Raw genomic sequence first — 25,611 nt, forward strand, 5'->3', positions numbered from 1 at the left:
GTCATGTCCATACCTCTAACTGGTGAACGTACATCTCCCTGACCACGTTAACTCCCTCCTCACCTGTAGCCCTCACCCTGAATGTCTTAGGGAGCCTTAGGACTGACCTTGACTCATTTCTGGACTGCAGATGCACAGACTCTCTGATCCTAAGTGAGCAAGTGCTAAGACAGCAAGTGAGCAGTCCTGAGATGCAGTGTGGCCCATGAACTGCATCCATGTTCCTGTATGCAAAGCATCCTTGCAGCTGCTTTTCAACAGTAAATGCTGGTACACCCTGCAATACAAGTCTGAGCATCTTTGCAGCCTGCAAGTGAATTAGAGAGATGCCATGATGATCATGAGAGATTGGCAAATTCCAGGTTCCAATATCCATAGACAAAGGCTGCATGCAGTCCATAGACCATGCTCTGAGTTGCTGTTTCTTGCTGCGCAACTTAGAGATTAGACATAGCCAGCAGCCAGGTGACTGCTCTAACTTACATGTTGACAATTCTCAACATCTAACTTGTTTGGCACTATTAATAAGTTAGGTAACTAAATACTAATGAAGTAAACTCATAGTGTTAATAAAGTATTTGACTAGTTATAAACTGCCTTAATTAGCAACTCACCACTGCTTAGCGAGAAAACTTGCTACTCAGCAAATGCATAAAAGATGTTAGAAGTTGTTCCTGACGTCAAGACAGTCCTCGCAGAATATCTTGCCCAATTCTACCACAAAACGTGCTACAGCCTATATAGCTCAGGGTCCTTTCAGATTCTGCTCTAAGTATTTTGACTCTCTAGTAATTGCAGTAAATCTGAATAAATTCAATTAACAGCTGCTTAGTAATAATGATACTGAGTTAAGATGGTGAAACTGAACTGACAGTCATGTTTGCAGCAAATGCATTCATATAAAATTGATGTTAATTTTTTAAGTAAAGTTTATATTATTCCCTTAATTGGCTGGCGGGTGTGTATTCTAGCTGATACAACAGGAGGGGAGGCAGATTCTAGGATTGATTTCAATTTTTAGACTAATTCCACTAGTTCTTCAATTGGCTTTGGTCTACCATTTTGAGACAATACTCTCACACCTGATTGCTGTCCAGTGACCACTGCTGATGAATGCATGTTTGTGGATATCAGAAGAAAGCTAACAGATTGAGCTCATTTATTTAGCCGGTCAAGGTCTAACAGAATGCTGCCACTTAATCTTACAACAGGGTCACTTCCAAAGACCACTTGCGTGAAAAGGTTTTCCATGGTTTAGGAGCTATAATTTAGATAAAGTCAGTTACTTTAGAAGTAAAGAGAAATATGATAAAAATAAGAAATGAAAAGAAAATTTGTAGCAGATAACATTTACTTTTTGAAGACATACAAATTCCCAATCTTTGAAAGACAAAATTTCTTGCAGATCTTCATTTCATATGTTGTGACAAGCATGGAGAACTCTCAGCCTTTAGCTCTAGTGTACCCATAGCTTGGCTGCTAATTTTCAGCAGTACTCTTATTAGGTTTAAGAGGTGTAAACGTATAAATATTTTGCTAGCACAATCTCTGTCACTTACCACATCCATCAGTACAGTGGCCAATAGCAAGAATAATGCCCAATTTACTGCTTATGTCAAGATCATTCTGTAACAACAGTGCTACAAGCTTGGGTACGATAAAATATTCCGATAAGCGGGAAACCACAGGAGCTGTCAAAACATAAGGATGTCAGATATCATGTTTTTACTTTATAGAGTGTTAGTCATAGTCACACAGCACGGAAACAGACTCTTCGGTCCTATCAGTCCAAGCCAAACACAATCCCAAACTAAGCCAGTTCCACGTACCCTCCTAGACCATATCCGTTCAAACCTTTCCTATTCATATATTCATCCAAATGTCTTTTAAACATTATAACTGTACCCGCATCCACCACTTCATCAGGAATTTCATTCCGCATATGAACCACATTCTGAGTAAACAATTTGCCTCATGTCTTTTTTAAAAATCTCTCTCCTCTCACCTTAAAAATGTGACCCCTTGTCTCGAAATTCCCCAAAAAATACATTCTCTTTTCAAATTAAAAATAAGGCCACATCCTTGTATTCTAGTCCCAGATATAAAAGGCCATAAATCTACTAGACTTTTAGATTTCTTTGTGAAGTTCCAAAAATTCTAGCTTCTTAACACTAATGAATTAGCCTGTTGTATTTGTTTTAGGACTAAAGTGGATGAATTTACAATAAAATTAATTTACTGCTATTATAACCATTCATTTAATCTATAATACCTTCCTTTATTGTTGTGTTACAAGTAAACTACTTGGAGTTCTATCTATCATTGTGTCATTGGCAAACTTGGATTTGTGAGCTTCTAACTAACCATCTAAATTGTTAATAAACACAATGAATAGTTGAATCCTCAAAACAGATTTTTGTGGGACACTGCTAGTTACATTCTGTCAATAAGCGAACCGGCCCTTTAAGCTATATTCTCTCTAATAACACTCAGCTAACTTACTAATCAGAGCAATATTATTCCTTCAGTTTTTTCAAGCATAGATGTGGAGGCATTAACAGTAGTAGTCTTGTCACCTCGACATTACGTTAATACAATGGTTACATGGCAGATGGTGAAATTTGAATTTAATTAATCTGGAATTAAAAGTCAGTCTAATGGTAAACATGAGACCATTGTCAATCGTTGTAACAGTCCACTTGGTTCACTTTTCTACTTTAGGCAAGAAAAATTTACCATCCTCACCTGGGCTGGCCTATGTGCGACCCCAGATCCATTGTAATGTTGTTAACTGTTAAATGTCCTCCAAAATAACCCAGCAAGCCACTCTGTGTATCTAAATTCTACAAAGTCTGGCAAAAGGAATGAAACTAGATAGACCTCCTGGCATCAACCAAGGCACAAAAAATGACAATGTTACACACAAACCTATCAGCCCTGCAAAGTCCTCCTTACTACAGTACTTGGACCAAAACTGGTATAGGAGTCCTATAGTCTAGTCAAAATACAGCCTGACAGAGTTACACCCAGAGAATCATATCAGGCAGACGATGTCCCAGACACCCATTATCACAATCCCTGGATACGTCCTGTCTGACCAATAGACCCACCAGAGGTGATGGCACGCTGGTATTCAGTCAGAAGAGAGTTGCCCTAGGAAACATCAAAATTAAGATCCCGAGACCCCATGATGTCTTATGGCATCAGGTGAAAACCAGGCAAGAATATTTTCTGATTACCACGTAACCAGCAACCCCACATTTAGCCTGCCTCTTCATGCTGATCACCACTTAGACAATGCACTAAGAGTGGCAAGGATACAGAATGTATGCCTGGTGAGGAACTTCAATGTGCATCACTCAGAATGGGACAGTTGCACTACTACTGACCAAGCTCATTCAGTTCTAAAGGACACAGGTGCTAGAATGGGTTAGCAGCAGGCAGATAGAACAAAGAAGTGACAAAAACCATTTGACCTCATCCCCAATCTATTTGTCAAACATCTGTCTACAACAGTATTGGTAATAACTAAGCACTTCAAAGTCCCATTTTCAAACCTGAGCATCCCCTTGCATGGCACAACCACTCTGCTGAAGGGATAGATTTGGAACAGATCTTGCTATGGGCCATCAGCAATAGCAGAATTTTATTCAACCACAATTTGTAAACTCATGGCCTGGCATATCTGCCCATTGTGCAATTATCTGGAAAGAAGTGCAGGAAGGCATGCTAGGTGCCACATCAAGTATACCAAAAATGACACGTCAACTTGGTGAAGCTACAACATGGGGGTACTTGCAAGTCAAGCAGCATAAGAAGCATGTGATACAAGAAGTTAAGCAATTCCACAACCAGTGGATTGGATCTGAGCTCTGCAGTCCTGTCTCATCAAGTCGAGACTAGTCATGGGCAATTGAACAACTCACTCGATAAGGCTGGTCTACAGATACGCCCACTCTCAACAGTGGGTCCGTAAATGTAACACTGGCCTTCAATGCAAAAGGACTTGAGTTCAGAATTGAATTCAGGGTGAGATCACACTTATTGTCATTTCTTCACTGTCTGATAAAAATCCTGAAACTTCCTAAGAGCACTGTGGTGTACCTAACAGCAATGGGCTGCAACAGTTCATAAAAGTAGCTCACCACCACTTTCTCAAAGGCAATTAGGGATGGACAATAAATGCTGGCTGAGCCAGCAATACCCACATTCCAAGAATGAACAAGGAAAAATGTCAGGTTCATCAGGTATGACTTAACCAGTACATATCCTTGCTGCCTCTTTTCTGTAAGTGAAATTTTTAAACAAAATACTACAAAGAACTGCAGATTTTCAACATGTTTTCAAGCTTCTGATTTAATTACAAGTTCACTGACCCAGGAGTCTCTTCTGTGTCTTTACACAGCTGCCTTTCCTCATTTGTGACCCCAGGCCAGTGTATTTTGGGTCAAAAACTGGTTGGAGAGAATAACAGAATGTTGACATTAAAGTCAGCTCTCAGAAACATTTGAAGAAGGTAGCAGCTTACCAAGGATGCAATTTTGGGGTCAAGATAATAAAATGTGAGGCTGGATGAACACAGCAGGCCAAGCAGCATCTCAGGAGCACAAAAGCTGACGTTTCGGGCCGAGACCCTTCATCAGAGAGGGGGATGGGGTGAGGGCTCTGGAATAAATAGGAGAGAGGGGGAGGCGGACCGAAGATGGAGAGAAAAGAAGATAGGTGGAGAGGAGAGTATACGTGGGGAGGTAGGGAGGGGATAGGTCGGTCCAGGGAAGATGGACAGGTCAAGGAAGTGGGATGAGGTTAGTAGGTAGCTGGGGGTGCGGCTTGGGGTGGGAGGAAGGGATGGGTGAGAGGAAGAACCGGTTAGGGAGGCAGAGACAGGTTGGACTGGTTTTGGGATGCAGTGGGTGGGGGGGAAGAGCTGGGCTGGTTGTGTGGTGCAGTGGGGGGAGGGGACGAACTGGGCTGGTTTAGGGATGCAGTAGGGGAAGGGGAGATTTTGAAACTGGTGAAGTCCACATTGATACCATATGGCTGCAGGGTTCCCAGGCGGAATATGAGTTGCTGTTCCTGCAACCTTCGAGTGGCATCATTGTGGCAGTGCAGGAGGCCCATGATGGACATGTCATCAAGAGAATGGGAGGGGGAGTGGAAATGGTTTGCGACTGGGAGGTGCAGTTGTTTGTTGCGAACTGAGCGGAGGTGTTCTGCAAAGCGGTCCCCAAGCCTCCGCTTGGTTTCCCCAATGTAGAGGAAGCCGCACCGGGTACAGTGGATGCAGTATACTACATTGGCAGATATGCAGGTGAACCTCTGCTTAATGTGGAATGTCATCTTGGGGCCTGGGATGGGGGTGAGGGAGGAGGTGTGGGGACAAGTGTAGCATTTCCTGCGGTTGCAGGGGAAGGTGCCGGGTGTGGTGGGGTTGGAGGGCAGTGTGGAGCGAACAAGGGAGTCACGGAGACAGTGGTCTCTCCAGAAAGCAGACAGGGGAGGGGATGGAAAAATGTCTTGGGTGGTGGGGTCGGATTGTAAATGGCGGAAGTGTCGGAGGATAATGCGTTGTATCCGGAGGTTGGTAGGGTGGTGCGTGAGAACGAGTGGGATCCTCTTGGGGCGGTTGTGGCGGGGGCGGGGTGTGAGGGATGTGTTGCGGGAAATGCGGGAGACGCGGTCAAGGGCGTTCTCGATCACCGTGGGGGGAAAGTTGCGGTCCTTAAAGAACTTGGACATCTGGGATGTGCGGGAGTGGAATGTCTTATCGTGGGAGCAGATGCGGCGGAGGCGGAGGAATTGGGAATAGGGGATGGAATTTTTGCAGGAGGGTGGGTGGGAGGAGGTGTATTCTAGGTAGCTGTGGGAGTCGGTGGGCTTGAAATGGACATCAGTTACAAGCTGGTTGCCTGAGATGGAGACTGAGAGGTCCAGGAAGGTGAGGGATGTGCTGGAGATGGCCCAAGTGAACTGAAGGTTGGGGTGGAAGGTGTTGGTGAAGTGGATGAACTGTTCGAGCTCCTCTGGGGAGCAAGAGGCGGCACCGATACAGTCATCAATGTACCGGAGGAAGAGGTGGGGTTTGGGGCCTGTGTAGGTGCGGAAGAGGGACTGTTCCACGTAACCTACAAAGAGGCAGGCATAGCTGGGGCCCATGCGGGTGCCCATGGCCACCCCCTTAGTCTGTAGGAAGTGGGTGGAGTCAAAAGAGAAGTTGTTGAGTGTGAGGACGAGTTCAGCTAGGCGGATGAGAGTGTCGGTGGAGGGGGCCTGGTCGGGCCTGCGGGACAGGAAGAAGCGGAGGGCCTTGAGGCCATCTCCATGCGGAATGCAGGTGTACAGGGACTGGACGTCCATGGTGAATATGAGGTGTTGGGGGCCAGGGAATTGGAAGTCCTGGAGGAGGTGGAGGGCGTGGGTAGTGTCACGGACGTAGGTGGGGAGTTCCTGGACCAAAGGGGAGAAAATGGAGTCCAGATAGGTGGAGATGAGTTCAGTGGGGCAGGAGCAGGCTGAGACGATGGGTCGACAGGCAGGTTTGTGGATTTTGGGAAGGAGATAGAAACGGGCCGTGCGGGGTTGGGGAACAATGAGGTTGGAGGCTGTGGGTGGGAGGTCCCCTGAGGTGATGAGGTCGTGAATGGTGTTGGAGATGATGGTTTGGTGCTCGGCTGTGGGGTCATGATCAAGGAGGCGGTAGGAGGTGGTGTCGGAGAGTTGGCGTCTGGCCTCGGCGATGTAGAGGTCAGTGCGCCATACTACCACTGCGCCACCCTTGTCTGTGGGTTTGATCCGACCCCACCACCCAAGACATTTTTCCATCCCCTCCCCTGTCTGCTTTCCGGAGAGACCACTCTCTCCGTGACTCCCTTGTTCGCTCCACACTGCCCTCCAACCCCACCACACCCGGCACCTTCCCCTGCAACCGCAGGAAATGCTACACTTGTCCCCACACCTCCTCCCTCACCCCCATCCCAGGCCCCAAGATGACATTCCACATTAAGCAGAGGTTCACCTGCACATCTGCCAATGTGGTATACTGCATCCACTGTACCCGGTGCGGCTTCCTCTACATTAGGGAAAACAAGCGGAGGCTTGGGGACCGCTTTGCAGAACACCTCCGCTCAGTTCGCAACAAACAACTGCACCTCCCAGTCGCAAACCATTTCCACTCCCCCTCCCATTCTCTTGATGACATGTCCATCATGGGCCTCCTGCACTGCCACAATGATGCCGCTCGAAGGTTGCAGGAACAGCAACTCATATTCTACCTGGGAACCCTGCAGCCATATGGTATCAATGTGGACTTCACCAGTTTCAAAATCTCCCCTTCCCCTACTGCATCCCTAAACCAGCCCAGTTCGTCCCCTCCCCCCATTGCACCACACAACCAGCCCAGCTCTTCCCCCCCACCCACTGCATCCCAAAACCAGTCCAACCTGTCTCTGCCTCCCTAACCGGTTCTTCCTCTCACCCATCCCTTCCTCCCACACCAAGCCGCACCCCCAGCTACCTACTAACCTCATCCCACCTCCTTGACCTGTCTGTCTTCCCTGGACTGACCTATCCCCTCCCTACCTCCCCACCTACACTCTCTCCACCTATCTTCTTTACTCTCCATCTTCGGTCCGCCTCCCCCTCTCTCCCTATTTATTCCAGTTCCCTCTCCCCATCCTCCTCTCTGATGAAGGGTCTAGGCCCGAAACGTCAGCTTTTGTGCTCCTGAGATGCTGCTTGGCCTGCTGTGTTCATCCAGCCTCACATTTTATTATCTTGGAATTCTCCAGCATCTGCAGTTCCCATTATCTCCAACTTTGGGGTCACTTCTTTTATTGTGTATATCAATGATTTGGAAAGAGGGACAAGTACCAAAATAGAAGGTATAAAAGCTGCAAAGGAATATTGAAAAGGGAAATAGGTTCATAAATTCATACGGAAATCATCTTAATAGGTGTGTGGTGATGCATCTTGTTAAGAAGTGTAAATGTACTTTGGAGATAAATTAAGTGTTATGTTACAATGAGGCCTTGAGATGGGGAACAAATTTATAGAAATTAAAAGATAGCACCTAGTGATAATCATGCTGTTAAAAAAAAGTCAATGGGTTTCTATACTTTAGCAGAGTAACAAAAAGCAGTATGAAACGAGAAAACCTTAGGTAGGAATATTGGCTCCACACCACAGCAGGATTAGGAAGCTGCATGCAGGTTTGTATAGATACGTCGTAGCATGTGCAGATACAATTATGAAGGAAACTTGAAAAAATTAGGCTTTTCTGTGAAAAGAATGTAATTATTGGAACAGTATGACATCAATCATTAAAATTAGGTGACATTGGAACTGCAGAGATAGAATCAGATTGTTTCCAATAGTTGAGGCACCTACAAGGTTAAAGTTTAAATACAAGTGTTCGAGAACAAAGTCAAATAAACTACTTTGCATAAAACACTGAAGCTGTGCCATTCCTTTCTTGGATTAATAGCCAAGGCAGAAACTAACTCAAGGTTAGATTAGGTAGGTGGATTGAGGAAAATAGGTTGAATGGATTTAGAAATAAAGTGGAGTATTTGCCACTATTTGTTCATACTTTAACAATGGCTGTAAAGACTGGCTGAGTCAAATTGGAATTCACTGCCACAGAAGGCTTTGAAGGCCAGGTCATTGAGTACATTTAAGGCTGAGATAGATAAGTTCTTGATAATCAAGGGGATCAAGGGTTATAAGGAGAAAGTAGGAGAATGGGTTTGAGGCACTTATCAACCATGATTGAATGGCAGAGCAGACTCGATGTGCCAAACAGCCTAATTTCTGCTCCTATGTCTTATGGAAGTCGGGTCTCACAACTTGATAGAGTTTTTGATGAACTGACAAAGACAATTGATGTGGGCAGAACAAGGCCGCCATGGCAGGCAGATATATAAGGTGAAGTCACGTGGGATCTGTGGTGAGCTGGTAAGATGGATACAGCCGTGGGAAAGGGTCACTGTACTTGAAACATTAATTCTGATTTCTCTCCACAGATGCTGCCAAGTCTGCTGACCTTTACCAGCAATTTATGTTTTTGTTTCTGATTTCCAGCAAAAGCAGTTCTTTCCACTTTTATTAAGATGGATACAAAACTGCCTTCGTCATAGAATACTGAGATTAGTGGAGGAAGGGGGTTGGGTTTACTGACTGGAGTTTTGTAACAGTGGTATTCTGTAAGGATCAGTCCAGGACCCCTGTTGTTTCTAATGACTTGGACGAGAATAAAGGTGAAATAACTCCACAGAGGCCAGTACCCCATCACCAAGCTGTCCTCTATTTAGAGATAATAGGAACTGCAGATGCTGGAGAATCCAAGATAAGAAAGCATGGAGCTGGATGAACACAGCAGGCCAAGCAGCATCTTAGGAGCCTAGGCCCGAAATGTCAGCTTTTGTGCTCCTAAGATGCTGCTTGGCCTGCTGTGTTCAAACTGCTCCACACTTTGTCGTTTATTTACATGTGTATAGTACTTGACAGTGGTCTGGATTTCTCAGAGCCAGCTCTCAGAACGAACAAAACCTCAAACATTCCTTTTCATATCTGTCAGCCAGAGGTCCCCAATTGGACCAGGTTAACTGCCCCAATCAAGGAACTTCTATTCAATGAAGTCATCCTGGCTGACCTCATTACAATTACTACATTCCTCTCCATCTAAGCGGGGAGCATTAGCCTGTTCTTCTTCTTGTAGCTTCTCCTGCAACGTTTTCACAGTCAATCCAGTTCCTTAGACTCTTCTCATGTCAGATACGGGCAGTGTGTAACCTGCTTCCTGCGCCTGGAGTGTCCTGGAAGCAATTCATCCTCCTCTTCAGAAGGTAAAGGCATTAAGGCTAGGACATCTGCCGTGTCCATCTCAGACTCCAAGGTTTCTTCGATGCTAAATGGTGGAGGAGAACCTAGATGAGTATGCCACCACTGTCACGGACTTCATTGGCAATTGAGTAGAGGATTGCGTGCCAAACAAGTAAATCTGAGCGTTCCCCAACTGGAAACCTTGGATGAGCCAGGAAATCCACTGCCTATTGAAGACCAGGCATGCAGCTTTCAAGTCAGACAAACCAGACCTATCCAGGAAATCCAGATGTGACCTTCGCAAAGCCACTGGAGATGCCAAGAGGCAGTGCAGGACTAAGTTAGAAGCCCAAACTAAACACACACACACCTGCCATCTGTGGCAAGACCTGTAACGTGATACAAAAAGAACCTGAACAAAATAGTGAACAAAAAAAATTCCTTCCTGATGCGCTCAATGCTTTCTATGCTCGGTTTGAGCAGAATGCCAGTGGTGGGGTGTCGCCTGCCCCAACAGCCCTGGACACTCCTGTTCCCTCTGTCGCCGGTGCCAGAAGTCAGATTGGTCTTCATCAAAGTAAACCTGAGGAAAGCAACTGGCTTTCCCAGATGGAATCCCTGGCCATGAATTTAGATCCTGCATTCCTTAGACTCTTCTCATGTCAGATACGGGCAGTGTGTAACCTGCTTCCTGCGCCTGGAGTGTCCTGGAAGCAATTCATCCTCTTCTTCAGAAGGTTGGCAAAAGTATTCACTGACATCTTCAACCTCTCCTTGCTACAGTCTGAAGTCCCTACCTGTTTCAAGAAGACCATCATCATCCCAGCACCAAAGGAAACACGTGCACGTGCCTCAACATCTACCACCCAGTGGCTCTGACCTCCACAATTATGAAGTGCATTGAGAGGTTAATCATGGCCTACTTCAACTCTAGCCTCCCAGCCTGTCTTGATCCTCTGCAATTTGCCTACCAACGAAACAGGTCCACAGGGTTTGCCATTCTCCTAGCCCTACGCTCATCTCTGGAACATCTAGATAACAAAGACACGTACGTCAGGCTCCTACTAACCAAATATAGCTCTGCCTTTAGCACCATAAGCCCTACCAAACTAATCTCAAAACTCCAAGACCAGGTCTTGACTCCACCCTCTGCAACCAAATCCTCAGCTTCCTGACCCACAGACCGTAATCCCTGAAGACAGTCAACAGACACCTCCATAATAATCCTCAACACTAGCACTCCGCAAGGATGTGTACTTGGGCCCCTACTGTACTCCCTGTACACCTATGACTATGTGGCCAAATTTCGCACAAATGCTATCCAAACGTTTGCTGATGACATCATCGTTGTAAGCTGGATATCAAACAATGCTGAGTCAGAATACAGGCAGCAGATAGGGTGCTAGGTGTTACGGTGCAATGATAACAATCTTTCTCTCAATGTCAGCAAAACAAAAGAGCCGATCCTTGACTTCAGGAAGAAAGGAGGAAGACATGCCCCTAACTACACCAATAGAGCTGTGGTGGAAAGGGTTGAGTGCATCAAGTTCTTAGGAGAGATGAAAAGCGATAAACTGTCCTGGACCTCCCACATAGATGCAACTGTCAAGAAGGCACAACAATGCCTCTTTTTCCTCAGGAGGCTTAGGAAATTTGGATGTCCATAAGGACTTCCACCAAATTTTACAGATGTACCACAGAAAGCATTCTGTTTGGGTGCATAACAGCTTGGTAAGGTAACTGCTCTGCCCAGGACCATAAGAATCCACAGAAAATTATGCACACAGCCCAGGCCATCATGGAAGCTAATCTCCCATCCATGGACTCCATTTTATATTTCTCCTTGCAGTAGAAAGGCTGCCAACATCATCAAAGATCCCTCCCACCTGGTTATACTGTCTTCCAACCTCTTCTGTCAGGCAGAAGATACAGAAGCTTGAACACACCTACCACAAGTTCAAGAACAGCTTCTTCCCTGCTGTTATCAGACTGCTGAATGGATGTCTCTAATTTCAAATCAAATGTTGACCTTGCTTTTATGTCCCTCCTCTGCAGTCGTAACCTTGCATGCCTTGCTCTGTCTAAGCACCCTATGATCTGTATCGCTTTGTTTGTTATGATCTGCCTGTATTGCTTGCAAAACAAAATTTTTCACTGTACTTAGGTATATGCGATAACAATAAATCAAATCAAATCGACAACAGCCTTCCTAGCTGTTCCGAGGGGCTATGTACGTTTTTCTCCTGCCCTGTTTGCAACTTTACAGATTTCATGAGGCTCACGTGCTTGTTCAGGGCCACCCCACCTACTTGTGCATCACTGGATCTTACCTTGTGTTAACCACCTCTTACCCATGCAGGGCTATTTCCACAGTTTCAGCGCCAAATTTAGTCCCCTAAAATCCTCTCTTGCTTAGAGGAGTCTTGAATCTGGCATTGGTATTCCTGATGCCTTTTCGCCTTCCCCCCAGGGTCTTGGAAGATCAGGTTTAATCTGGTGCGGAGTCTTCTCCCCATTAGCAACACTATTGGGCCTGTGTCTGCAGTTGCATGAGGGATGGTCCATAATCAACCAGGAACCAAGATTGTTTGGATAACAAAGTGTAGAGTTGGATGAACACAGCAGGCCAAGCAGCATCTTGCTTGGATTCTCCAGCATCTGCAGTTTCCATTATCACGAAACCAGAATTGTTTGGAATTGAGTGAAGCTGTAGGCTGTTCCTTTAAGCCTGCCATCAAAGTTTGGACTGTTCTTTCTGCATGATCACTGGACAATGATGATACGGAACTGTTGTTTTATGCCAAATTCCATTTGACTTTATGAAGTACTCAAATTCCCTGCTGGTGTTTGATAGCCTGCTGTCTGTGATCAACAAGGAGTCCGGTATTGCAAAAGACGCTCACAGCTTTTCTATCATCCTCCTTTTCTATTTGATGAATGAACTCAATGCACGTCCGATCACTTTGAGTGGCCATCCACAATAACTAAGAATGTTGAGTCCATGAAAGGGCCAGAATAGTCGAAATGTAACCAAGTCCAGGGTTCACCCGGCTATTCCACTAATGTGGGGGAATGTGCTGGCAGTAATATCTGTCCTTGTTGGCACTCTAGGCACCATGCTACCAACATGGCTATGTCTGCGTTCAATCCTGACCACAAGACCTAAATTCTCACTAATATCTTGATTTTTGACATCACTGGATGGCCCTGGTGGAGTTCAGCCAGTATCTGGTGGTGATCAGGACAATCACTCATGCTCATCATAATAAAATTCCATTCCCTACAGTGATCTGGTCTCACTGGGTTCAGAAAGGGTTCAATTCTGGTTGCAGTGACCTTTTTGTTTCCATCATCACCATCAGCTGTTTTAAGTTTGCCAGGACCAGATTTTTTTGTGTCCACAGTACGATATTGTCAGCAGTGACAAGAAGGGTGTCCAGAAAATTTAAAACCAGGACAGACTCTTCCAGTGATGGCAAAACCGGTGGTGTATCTGCCAGTGAGAATCAACTCAAGGTATCTGTATTTGCTACTTGGCCTCCTGGATGGTGTTCCAGCTTATAACTGTATGTACTTAGAATAAGAGCCCACTGCTGAATTCGGCCTGAAGCTATGGGTAGATGGCCTTGATCACTTTGAGTAGCCCTAGCAAGCATTTGTGGGCTATTACTATTACAAATTTACATGGTATTGGTAGAAATTTCTCACACTAAAGATGACTGCCAAACCTTTCTTGTCCATCTGGGTGTATCTGCACTCTGCATCAGCTGAAGTCTGGGAAGCATATGCTGTTGGGCGTTCCCCTGCATTGGGCCATCTGTGAGCCAACTCTCCACCAATACCATATGGGCAGGCATCACACGTCAGTACCAGATCTTGCTTTGTAGCATAGTGTGCCAACACCCTAAACGATGACAGCTGCTTCTTCACTTTCCTCAAGGCTATGTCTTGGCTACGAGGTCTTTTCCAAGGTTGACCATTTTAAAATAGGAGATGTAAGGGTGCCAGGATGGGGACCAGATTATGTCTGAACTTTTCGTAATAAATCAGCAATCCAGGGAAAGACCTAAACTCTGGTACAGATGTGGGAGCTAGGGTGCCTTTGACCACCCTGACTTTATCTTTCAACAGGCATAATCTAGTCTTGTTGATGCTGTCGCCCTAGGGTGCCTGGAACACACTTTTCTCCCCCCTTCAAAGGCATATGCCTGCCTTGGAGAAACATCTAAGGACTATCCCAAGTTTTCTAAGCACTCCTTACCGGTCTTCCCAGTTATTAGCACGACATCCAGATTAATGGCGACCTGGAATAGATCTTGTAAAATATTCTCCATAGTCCTCTGACAAATTGCACAGGTTGATGATATCTCAAATAGCAGTCACGTACATGTGTATGAACCCTACGAGTATTAATTGTGGCACACATCAAGGAATCCTTGTCTAACCGCAATTGCAGGTAGACATGGCTCATATCTACACCTGCCTATGTGAGGGATTAAGTGTTGATCCAGCTGCAAGAAGAGGTTTGCCTTCTGTTTAAAATCCCCACAAAGGAGAACAGACCCGTTGGGCTTCACAATCAGTAGGACCGGTGCCACCCATTCTGCAAACTGTGCTGGAGTGATAATTCCTTCAATTTCCATCCTCCTGATTTCTGTCTCCACTGTTGCACATAAGGCAAACGGTCTGGGTGAGCCTTGCAGATTTATGGAATTGCTTCTTGATTAACATGCAAGGTAGCTTTGGCTCCTTTGATAGTCCTAGACCATCTTAAAAACGTCTAGGTATTTAAATAAAACTTCACTCAGGCAGCCATTTTCTAACTGAAAAATGTTCAGCCAATTTAGGTTAATATTTCTCAACTAATTTTGGCTCATCGAGCTAGGGCCCAAGCCTTTTACTACAATTAGTGGTAAGTGAACCAGCTGCTTCTCATATGAGATAAGAACCATAGCTGGACTCTTCACCTGTAAAAGTTCACCAGTATAGGCTCTCAGTCTAGCTGAGGTCTTAAGCAAACTTAAGGATTGGAGTCCAGAGTGAATTTTGTTAAAGACTGGTTCTGAAATCACTGATACAGTTGTGCAGGAATCAACCACCATTAGAAGTCGGTGACCATTTAACCAGATGTTTATTTTGATTGGCTCTGAGTTGGATGGTACTTAGCATTTTCAACTATTCCAAGCCAGATGTAGGTGGGCTTTTCAGGGTGTTCACTCTCCTGCATACAGTGGGCATCTTTTGCTCTCGAGTCAATACAGTAGTAGCAACTACAATGGATTGCCGGCCTGGATCCTGAAGAAAATGTTAACAGTTTGATCGAGATTTGGCTGTTTTGGGGTTTTGCTGTGGGCTGAGCTTGAATCCCTCTACTCAGGATAAATCCTGAGTGAGGCTACGCAAGTGGTGTCCTCCAATTTCAGTTAGCCTGGAAAACGTGTCCACTTCCATTGGCACACACCTGTCTCAGAATTAGAGGAGGCTTGGGGTTGTAATATTCCTTAATTAAATAGGTAAACTCTTGGAAGATTTTATTATCTGGTGCCTCCTGAAATGTTAGGCTCCTAATAACTGAATAACCCACAACCACTTCCATCTGGAAGGACAAGAGCAGCAGAAATGTGGGAATACCACCTCCTTTATTTCCCCTCCAAGCCACTCACCATCCTGACTTGAAAATATATCTCAGTTCCTTCACTGTCGCTGGGTATAAATCTTGGAATTCCCTTCCTAATGGTATTGTAGGTCAATCCATAGCAGGTAGACTGCAGCAGTTCGACACAGCTCACCACCACCTTCTCAAGGACAAATAGGGATGGGCAATAAATGCTGGCCAGCCAGCGACATCCACATCCCACAAATGAATAACAAAATAGGTATACCAGGATGTTGCCTGGTTAGAGTGTATTAGCTATTAGAAGAGATTGGACAAACTCAATTTATTGTCCCTTGAACATTCAAGGCTGAGAGACAAACTGTCAGAGGTTTACAAAATTATGAGAGGCACAGATAGAATGGACAGTTGGAGTCTTTTTCTCAGGATAGAAACGTTAATCGGTAGGGGACATAAGTTTAAGGTAAAAGACGAAAAAGTTAAAGGAGATATGAGAGACAAGTTTTTTCCACAGAGGGTCATAGTGCTTGAAATGTGCTTTAAAAACAGGTGGCAGAAGCAGATGCAAAGCAATGCTTAAGAAGCATCCTGACAGATACATGAATAGTTAGGGATTGGAGGCAGAGGGACAGGGTAGAGGCGAAAGATTTTTAGTTTAAAAAGGCATAATGTGTTGGCGCATGCTTGGTGGGCTGATGGGTGTGTTCCTGTGCCATACCGTTTTTTTGTTCTTTATAACCATCTCACCCTAAATAACACCAATCGCCTGAGCACAACCTCTTTTTACTTTAGAAGTTCGAACTACTGATTTACTTACGATTTTCTGAGATGCAGGAATTCAGTGTCTTAACTACAGATATTGCCAGCTCTGAGCTGGAATGATGCCTTACGGATTCATCCACCAACCTCACAAGAGTCTGTGCCACAGCATCCAGACCTCCAACTTTGCAAAAGTAGTCCTGCACGTATGCTAAGGGAAAATGAGAGAAAGAATAAGCCCAGTTACAGTTTAGGGATTTTGCGTCTGGAGGGGAAATTAACGCATTCAGATCAGGCTATCAGTGTTCAGGGGAAGACAAACTCTACTTTTCAGAAAAAATCTCAACTCAACTTTGGCAAATGCCTTCAGAGACAGTAAGAACTACTGATGCTGGAGTCAGAGACAACAGTGTGGAGCCAGAGGAGCACAGCGGGTCAGGCAGCATCAGAGGAGCAGAAAAGTTGACGCTTTGGGTCAGGACCCGAAGTGTCAGTTTTCCTGCTCCTCTGATGCTGCCTGGCCCGCTGTGCTCCTCCCGCTCCACACTGTTGTCAATGGCAAATGCCTGATGTGTATTCAACACTGCTGATTACACTCAGAGATCTCTCACAGTTAAGTACAGTACCAATTAGATTCAGAGTAAAGCTCCAATACACCATCCGATCAAGCTTTTGCAAATCAGTATCAGCATTGGTTACACTCTTTTAGAGAAATCATGGGATTGTGTCAAGACCTTAATATAATAAACTGTGCATATCTTAACTGACAGCGTCTTAGTCATGTCTTGTTGTTTTCTACTTTACAGCTATTTTCAATTATGGGATGTGAACATTGCTGGCAGCAGTTAGTTCCCATCTTAAAGTACCCTAGAGAAGGTGGTGAACAACTTCTTGAACCACTGCATGAAAGCACAGTGTAGGTGAACTGACAGCTGGGAAGTTCCAGGATTTTGACATAGGGGCAGTGAGGGAATGGTGCTACATTTCCAAGACATGATGACGTCTCCTTCTCTGTGCACTCTTGGCCATATCCTTCTACATGGTAAAGATCATGGGATTGGAAGATGCTGTTGAAAGAGTGTGGGTGAGTTGCTGCTGTGCTTATTGTAGATTGTTCTCTATGGTGCCATTGTGAGTTAGTGATGGAATGACTGAATGCCTAACATGCTGCCAATCAAGTCAGCATGGCTTCATGAAAGGGAAGTCAAGTCTGACTAATTTATTAGAGGTTTTCAGGAAGTTTCAACCAGAGTGGAAAGAGGGGGACTAGTAGATGTGCTGTATTTTTACTTCTCGAAGGCATTGAAAAAGGTATCTCATGAAAGATTGTCATAAGTAGTATATTGGTGTGGATAGAGAATTGGCTAATGGGCAGGAAACAAGAGGGAAAGCGAGTCTTTTTCAGGTTGGCCACCCATGACCAGTGGGGTTCCGTAGAGGTCAGTGCTGAAACCGCAACTGTTCACAACATATATTGACTTGGAGAAAAGAAGTAAATGTATTACAGCCAAATTTGCAGACAACACTAAAATTAGTTGGAAAGATATTTTGTGAGATGGATACAAATAGTTCACAGAGATATTGATACATTAAGTAAGTAGGTGAAATATTGGCAAATAGAGTGTAATGTGAGAAAATGCAAAGTTGTTCGTTCTGGAAGGGAGAACAAAAGAACAGAATATTACTTAAATGGAAAACAAAAACTGCAGAAAGCTGCAACACAAAGGAACTAGGAGGTACTTTTGTATGAAACGCAGAAAGCTTTCACGCAGGTATAGCAGATAATAAGGAAGGCTAATGGAATGTTGGCCCTTATTTCGGAGGGGGATTAGAGTATAAGAATAGGGAAGTCTTACTGTAGCTGTACAAGATGCTGGTGTGGCCACATCTGGAGTACTGTGAACAGTTTTAGTCCCTTTATTTAAGGGGATATCATTTTAACAACTCAAAAATACCTATGGGCCTCTGAAACCTACCTGTCCTCCCCTTCCCTCTGACTCTATCCCCTTCCCCAATCCCCCCATTTCCTGTCAGGTGTTCACCATCCGTCCTAATCTTCCACTCTCCAATGCTCAATGTTCTGTACTCAGTAAAGGCCTCAGCTTTATCCCTCTGCGTCCCCACATTAACAAATTTCGGGCACGACATGACGCTGAACTATTCTGCTGCCGTCTTCACCTCCGTGCTCACTTCTTTGGACAAGAGTCTTCTCTCTGTCCCACAGACCCTTTTGCCCAACTCCAACACTCTCCCTCCACCTGGGTCCCTCCCCCCTGGCCTTTTACCTGCACTCAATCTTTTCACTGAGAGCTGTTGATGTGACATTAGTCACCTCAATTTCACTGCCCCCTCAACAAATTGAACCTATCTCCCTCCGAACTGACTGCACTCCCTGCACTCAGATCTAACCCTGACTTTGTCATCAAGCCTGCCAATAATGGGTGGTGCTGTTATTGTCTGGCATATTGACCTCTATCTAGCAGAGGCTGAACACCAGCTCTCAGATATCTCCTCCTACCTTCCCACGAACCATGACCCCACCATGGCACATCAGGCCATTGTATCACTACAGTTACGGATCTCATTTCATCTGGTGATCTCGCCACATCCGCTTCCAAGCTAATAGTCCCCCAACCCTGCACAGCTCATTTTTACCTCCTGCCACAAGTCCACAAACAGGACTGTCCAAGTACATCCATTGTTTCAGCCTGCTCATGCCCCACAGAACTCATCTCTTCTGACCTTGACTCAGTCTTCTCCACCCGGTCCTATCCCTACCCACATACATCCATGATTCATCTGACATCTTACGCAAGTTTCAAAGCTTCAAGTTTACCGACTCCAGCCACCTCTGCTTTACCATGGATGTGCAATCCCTTTACACATCCATTCCCCACCAGGAGGGTCTTAGGGCTCTCTGCTTCTTCCTGGAGCAAGGACCTCAACCACCCCCACCCACACCAAACTCCTCCGCTTGGCCAAGTTTGTCCTCACCCTCAACAAATTCTCTTTCAACTCCTCTCATTTTCTTCAGGTAAGAGAGGTTGCCATGGATACCAGCATGGGCCCCAGGTATGCCTGTCTCTTCGTGGGACATTCCTTGTTCCAATCCTATTCCAGCCCCCAACCACAACTCTTTCTCCGATACAGCAATGATATAATCGGTGCTGCTTCCCTCTCTCATCAAGAATTGGAAAACTTCATCAATTTCGCCTCCAATTTCCACCCTGCCCTCACTTTCACCTGGTCTATCTCTAACTCCTCCCTTCCCTTCCTCGACAATTCTGGGGATAGACTGGTCACTAAAATCCATTTCAAACCCACTGACTCCCACAGCTACCTGGACTATACATCCTCACATCCCACTTCCTGTAAAGACTCCATCCCATTCTCTCAGTTCCTCCGTCACCATCGCATATGTTCAGATGAGGCCAACTTTGACAAGGGACTCTCCAAAATGTCCACTTTCTTCCTCAACTGAGGATTCCCTAGCTCCGTTGTTGACAGGGGTCTCAACCAGGTCCGACCCATCTCCTGCACTTCCGCCCGTCACCCCTTCTCTTCCCTTCTGCAACAGCAATAGGTTTCCCTGTGTCCTCACCTACCATCCCACCAGCATCCACATCCAGAAGATCATCAGAAGCCATTTCTGCCACCTTCAGTAAGATGCCACCACCAGATATATATTCCCCTCCCCTCCACTGTCCGCCTTTCACAGGGACTGTTCCCTTCAGGACACCCTGGTCCATACTTCCATCACCCCAACACCTGCCCACAGCCCTATGACACCTTCCCCTGTAACCGATGAAGGTGCAATACCTGCGCATTTACCTCCTCCCTCCCCAGAATCCAAGGGCCCAAACATACCTTTCAGATGAAGCAACACTTCACTTCCAAGAATCTAGTCTACTGCATTTGCTGCTCACAATGTGGTCTTGTCTACACTGGGGAAACGAAGCATAGACTTGGTGACTGCTTTGCAGAACAGCTACGTTCTCCTCTCAAAAAAGACCCTGAACCACCTGTTGCCTGCCATTTCAATGCACCACCTTGCTCCCTGGCCAGCATCTCTATTTCTGGCTTGCTACAGTGTTCCAGTGAAGCCCAGCGCAAGCTGGAGGAACAACACCTCATTTTCCGCTTGAGGACCCTACAGCCCTTCGGACTCAATATTGAGTTCAATAATTTTAGGGCCTAAACTCTTCCATGTCCCAGCCCCCTACCCCACACACCAGACCTTGTTACCACATAGCCTGCCACTACACACCCCCTGTTGTTAATCATTGACAGTAACCACTAACAACTACTCACCCTCCCGGTCTGATCATTCGCAACTCCTTTGTCTGTCCAACTGTCTTTCTCTCTCTTTGGGCTCTATCCTATCGTTTACTCCCTACCCCACCCAGCTCCCTATTTTCTGCATATAAACTAACATTTTCCATGCCACCATCAGCTCTGAGGAAGGGTCACCGGACCCCAAACGTTAACTCTGTTTTCTCTTTCACAAATGCTGCCAGATCTGCTGAGCTTTTCCAACAACTTTGTTTTTGTTCATTTTATTGGAGGCAGTTTAGAGAAGGTTCACTAGGATGATTCCTGATATGCAAGGATTGTCTTCTGAGCAAAGGCTAAACAGATTGGAACTCTACTCACTGGAGTTTACAAATTTGAGAGATGATCTCAGTGAATCATACAGGATTCTTAAAGAGCTTGACAGGGTAAATGCTTAGACAATATTTTCTTTCATGGGAGAGTCTGGGACCAGGGGGCACAGTTGCAGAATAAAGGGGCGGCAATTTTAGACTGAGATGAGGAAGAATTCCTTTTTTACAGGATTGAGAGTCCTTGGAACTCCTTGCCACAGAAAGCTGTGAGGGCAGTGTCTTGTATAGTTAAGGCTGAGATAAATAGCTCCTTGATTAGCAGGGGAATCAAAGGTTATGTAGAAAGGGCAGTAGGGAAATCAAGGGTTATGGGGAAAGGGCAGGAAAGTGGGCGAGAGAAATGTCAGGTCAGTCATTGATCCTACTGAATGGCAGAGCAGGTTCAAGGGACCGGACAGCCTACACCTGTTTGTATTTCACATGGTCTTCAGTGAGCTTCTTTATCCTGGATAGTGTTGAGCTTTTTGAGTGTTGTTGGAGCTGTGGCAGCCAGGCAAATGGACAGCATTCTATCATATTCTTGACTTTTGACTTGAATGCCTTGGAGGGCACTCGCCTGAAGATTGGAGGCTGCATGTGTACAGGTATGCTGTAGACAAGGATGCCCAAAGGCATGCTATAATGATGAAAGTATGCAGACTGTCCTCCATGACAGGCTTTAAGATACACAACAATGCAGGATCACCAAGCCAAGACAAGTTTAGTATCGATGATCCAAGATGGCCTCAACCGTGATCTTGGGTTCATGTTGCACTACAAGTGACCCCACCATACAGTCCTGTATCTGTAAAATCTTCCTCAATGACTTGTTTTGACAGCATCTCCTTGATAAATTGTTTTGATCTTCCTACCTTAATTAGGTTGCACACTTTTGAAATGAGCATGCAATTACAGTCATTTAGTTTGTCTCCAGCACCACTTCATTTTAAATTTTTTGTAATTATCTCTCTGCCTCACTTAATGTTTGATTGCAGAGCCTAGCCTTCACTGGCCTTTAAACCTTTTGGCCATTGATACAATGCTCCATTCTGTTTAGGGATTATAGGTTATCCCATCGCTGGTTATTCAGCTGTTGATACTTGACTCACCATGTAGGTCACCAGCAGACTTATCTTCAGACACTCCACTCACACCAGTTGTAGGATCTTTTGATCTCGTTACCCTTGATCTCTCTGCCCATAAACTCTGGGTCTGTATGCTCCACTCTCTCACTGCACCTGACCAAGGGGCTGCACTCCAAAAGCTTGTGTGATTTCAAATAAATTTGTTGGGCTATAACTTGGTGTCATGTGGCTTCTGACTTTGTCCACCCCAGTCCAGCAGTGCGACCTCCAAATCCTGTTGTTTCAAGATGGTTCAAATTCTCTAGCCATCTTGCTGGTAAGATTTTGGAACTGCTGTACTTTGCAATACAATTACCTTCTTCTCAGGCAGTTGCTCAGCATCAAGGATGATTTGGTTCTACTCCAGTTTGATGAGACGACTTGTAAGTTTAATGCATAATCTACAAGCTTGCCTTGAGGGTCTTGGCATTCTAGGTTTCGAATTTCATTTCAGCAAGTGGAATATACCTGCATCTGATTTTTTTTTGCAACATACCACAGGCAACTGGCAGAATTAAAGATTGTCTCAATGGCCAAAAGGTTCAGAGGTCAGTGGAGACCAAGCTCTGCAATCACACATTAGCACCGTCTGTACATGAGTAGGTAGTGGATCAACCAGATCAGCAGTTCCCAAAGCGTAGGTTATCACTCCTTATGGGGATGGGTGTTCACATTTACAGTAATGAGCTCCACCTCCCTCTGAGCAGCAATGGCAACTCAGGAGTGGAAATTACTTAGGCCAGAAACACTGATGGGACAACTCTAGATTAACTGGATCCCAATTCAGCAGATAGTGGAATTTAAAAAATTAATTTTAAAAATCTAGTCTCAGCAATAGCAGCTAAGAAACCAATGTTGATTGTCATAAAAAACCATCTTGATCACTTCTGAAAGAGAAATCTGTTATTTATACTTAGTTTGGCCCATGTATGACTCCAGACCTACAGCCTCTAAGCTGCAATCTTAAATGGTCTAACATGCTACTCTGTTGAATCAAACCACCGAATGAAAGCAGTTGAAATACTTGACACTGATTTAGACACTGGAACCCTTATACGCTATAGTGGTTAAGAAAGCGGATTCACTATTACCTTCTCGGGGCAATTGGAATGGGTAATAAGTGCTGTCCTAGTCAGTGAGGCCTACATCCTGTACACAAACTCAATTCCACCAAACAGCACAGATGAACAATGATTCCAAAGTAGTTTTTAACTTCAGTACAAACTTTTAAGTGGTGAATGCCAAACAGACCAAGGATGTTTGTAACAGAGGCCAGCACATATTGACTGTGTCCGGTACATGTGGAAAACCAACGGTTCATAAATGTGAGCCAGAAAAGTGAATGGTGGCTTCAAGCTTTACAATATTTCTGCTATCAGCCTGCTATACCAATTCATTACTGTGGGATAGTAAATCTGTTAAATTGGGACTGCTTCAACTCGATCTAAGTAATACAGGGGTTGGTTATTGTGTTTGTTTGTGTGATTATGCATGGTGCGGCAGGGGTGGGGGAGGAAATTATTATATGTGTGTGAGAGAGAGGCTGGAATCTCACTGAGCTTTTTGTTACAAAGGCAGATGATGGGAAGGCTTGGCTGAAACCTACATGAAAATGATAACATTTTCACAAAGCACTTTAAAAACAGATTTTCAATTATAAGTGATGTATTGTAACATGTTGTCATATTATAATTCAATCCATAGTACTTTAATCATTGTATGCTGAACGTTACCATGTTGTTTTATTATTTTTTGTTTTGTTAGTATCGAGGATCATATTAATTTTCAGTAGACAAATGCGGTGACATTGGAAAATAGCTTGGGAAGGAATGGGACAGATTCTGCCATTTTCCACAGGCATACGTTCATATTCCTGTAATTTAAGGGGGAAAATATGATGAAGTATACTTAACATGTCTGAAACACAGTTCTGGTAAGATGGTTCAGTTAAGATACCCCTGATCAGGGTTACCAGCAGATCAGCATTCAAGAAGCATCTGAGAAATTTCTTTTGTTTAGTGTTAGTTCTGGTGCTTTGAACAAAGCAAAATGGAGGGGAAGCTCATAGCAGTGTGTCAAGTCTTTTTCATTGAGAATGCATTATCTGAGGTGTTCACCAGATAAAAATAACATCAAAAAACATCCTGCATTATTGTTTTGAGTTTCTTCCACACCGAAAAAGGGGAGAAACCTGATCTTAAAAGGTGTTGTCAGTTATTTTAAATTGAAGGGGTTGAAAAGAGATACCCAGCAACCACTTCAGATCTGTAATGAGGATTTTTACAGCAGCCAGAAGGTTCCGGGCCTGCTCAGAATGTGAATTGTGGCAATTCTTTCAGATTCCATTCTTCTTAATGGGCCATCCAGCCATTCACTGGGCATTTCTGATTGCAGACCTGGCTACATTAATGAGCTGAGCTTCGACACTTATGAAGGCACATTTTAAATGAGTGGAGGAGGGGAGGTGGTGAGACTGGGATAGAGGAAAACTGGCCTGCCCAATTACATACTGTCTCAGATTATGTATACAATGACAACCATCTCATCTAGTCAAATACTTACAGTTGCTAGCAACAGCCAGTCCAATAAATGCACAAATGGGCCGGATCACTTCATGTCTGATGCATTTCTGCAGGCAGTCTTTTGCAAACGGAAAAGCTGGTGCACACAGTCTCTGGTTCTCTTCTGTAATTGATACATCCAAATCAGTGCAGATGACACCATTAAAACACGAGTCGATATAATAATATTCAAATTTCTTTTACTAAGTCCGATTTCCCCCTTCCCCTTCACCCGAGGATTATGACTCATGCGATGGTACAGTTTTACCAGCATTGAGAGCCCTCTGCTGCTTATTCTGTGTAGTTATTCTTTTGTCAGCCTTGACATTAGGGGATGGCGGACTATTCAGGCTATTACACTCTTAGTTGAGCCTATTCTGTCCTGGACCAATTAATAGATATACATGTTTTCTGGGATTATTTGCTGGATGACTGTTGCAATTGAGAGTTCCAAATGATTTTTATTCCCTCTACCGAACTGAGGACTGTTAGAGCATTGCTGTTACCCCTCAGAAGAGCTACTAACTCAAACAGTTTCTTATTTTCATCATTCCTGAAATTCCTCAGTCAAGCAACAATCATTTTGTTCATTTATCTGTAAGCACAATTATCAGATTTTTTTCAAAGATGTGGTCAAGAAAATCTTTCCTGTACAAAGTGAGAACATTAAACAGTTAACTGCAGCATACATCTACTGTATAAAGAGCAAAATCATGCTAGCCTTTCAATAAATTCAGATCACATTGCCATCACTCAATATGTGGACCATGAGCTATGATGATACCGTGCAAAAGCCCGAATCCAGCTCTGTGTTGTTATAATAGATCACTATTGTCGCAGCTATTGTCTTTGACACCCTGTTTGTTGCGAACTGAGCGGAGGTGTTCTGCAAAGCGGTCCCCAAGCCTCCGCTTGGTTTCCCCAATGTAGAGGTAGCCACACCGGGTACAGTGGATGCAGTATACCACATTGGCAGATGTGCAGGTGAACCTCTGCTTAATGTGGAATGTCATCTTGGGGTCTGGGATAGGGGTGAGGGAGGAGGTGTGGGGGCAAGTTCTCAACAAACAACTGCACCTCCCAGTCGCAAA

At 44.7% G+C, this 25,611-nt stretch overlaps 1 protein-coding gene across 1 annotated transcript in view; it reads right to left on the reverse strand.

Moving 5' to 3' along the window:
• Positions 1-25,611, reverse strand: part of terb1 (telomere repeat binding bouquet formation protein 1) — a 160,346-nt gene that overhangs the window by 87,621 nt on the left and 47,114 nt on the right. The window contains exons 7-9 of the mRNA XM_059651783.1: positions 24,522-24,644; positions 16,251-16,403; positions 1,560-1,691 (exon numbers count right to left, since the gene is read on the reverse strand). Coding sequence (XP_059507766.1) covers positions 1,560-1,691; positions 16,251-16,403; positions 24,522-24,644 — 408 coding nt within the window. The remainder of the gene's footprint in view (positions 1-1,559; positions 1,692-16,250; positions 16,404-24,521; positions 24,645-25,611) is intronic.

Source organism: Stegostoma tigrinum, chromosome 16 (genome assembly GCF_030684315.1).
Source record: "Stegostoma tigrinum isolate sSteTig4 chromosome 16, sSteTig4.hap1, whole genome shotgun sequence".
Lineage (NCBI taxonomy): Eukaryota > Metazoa > Chordata > Chondrichthyes > Orectolobiformes > Stegostomatidae > Stegostoma > Stegostoma tigrinum.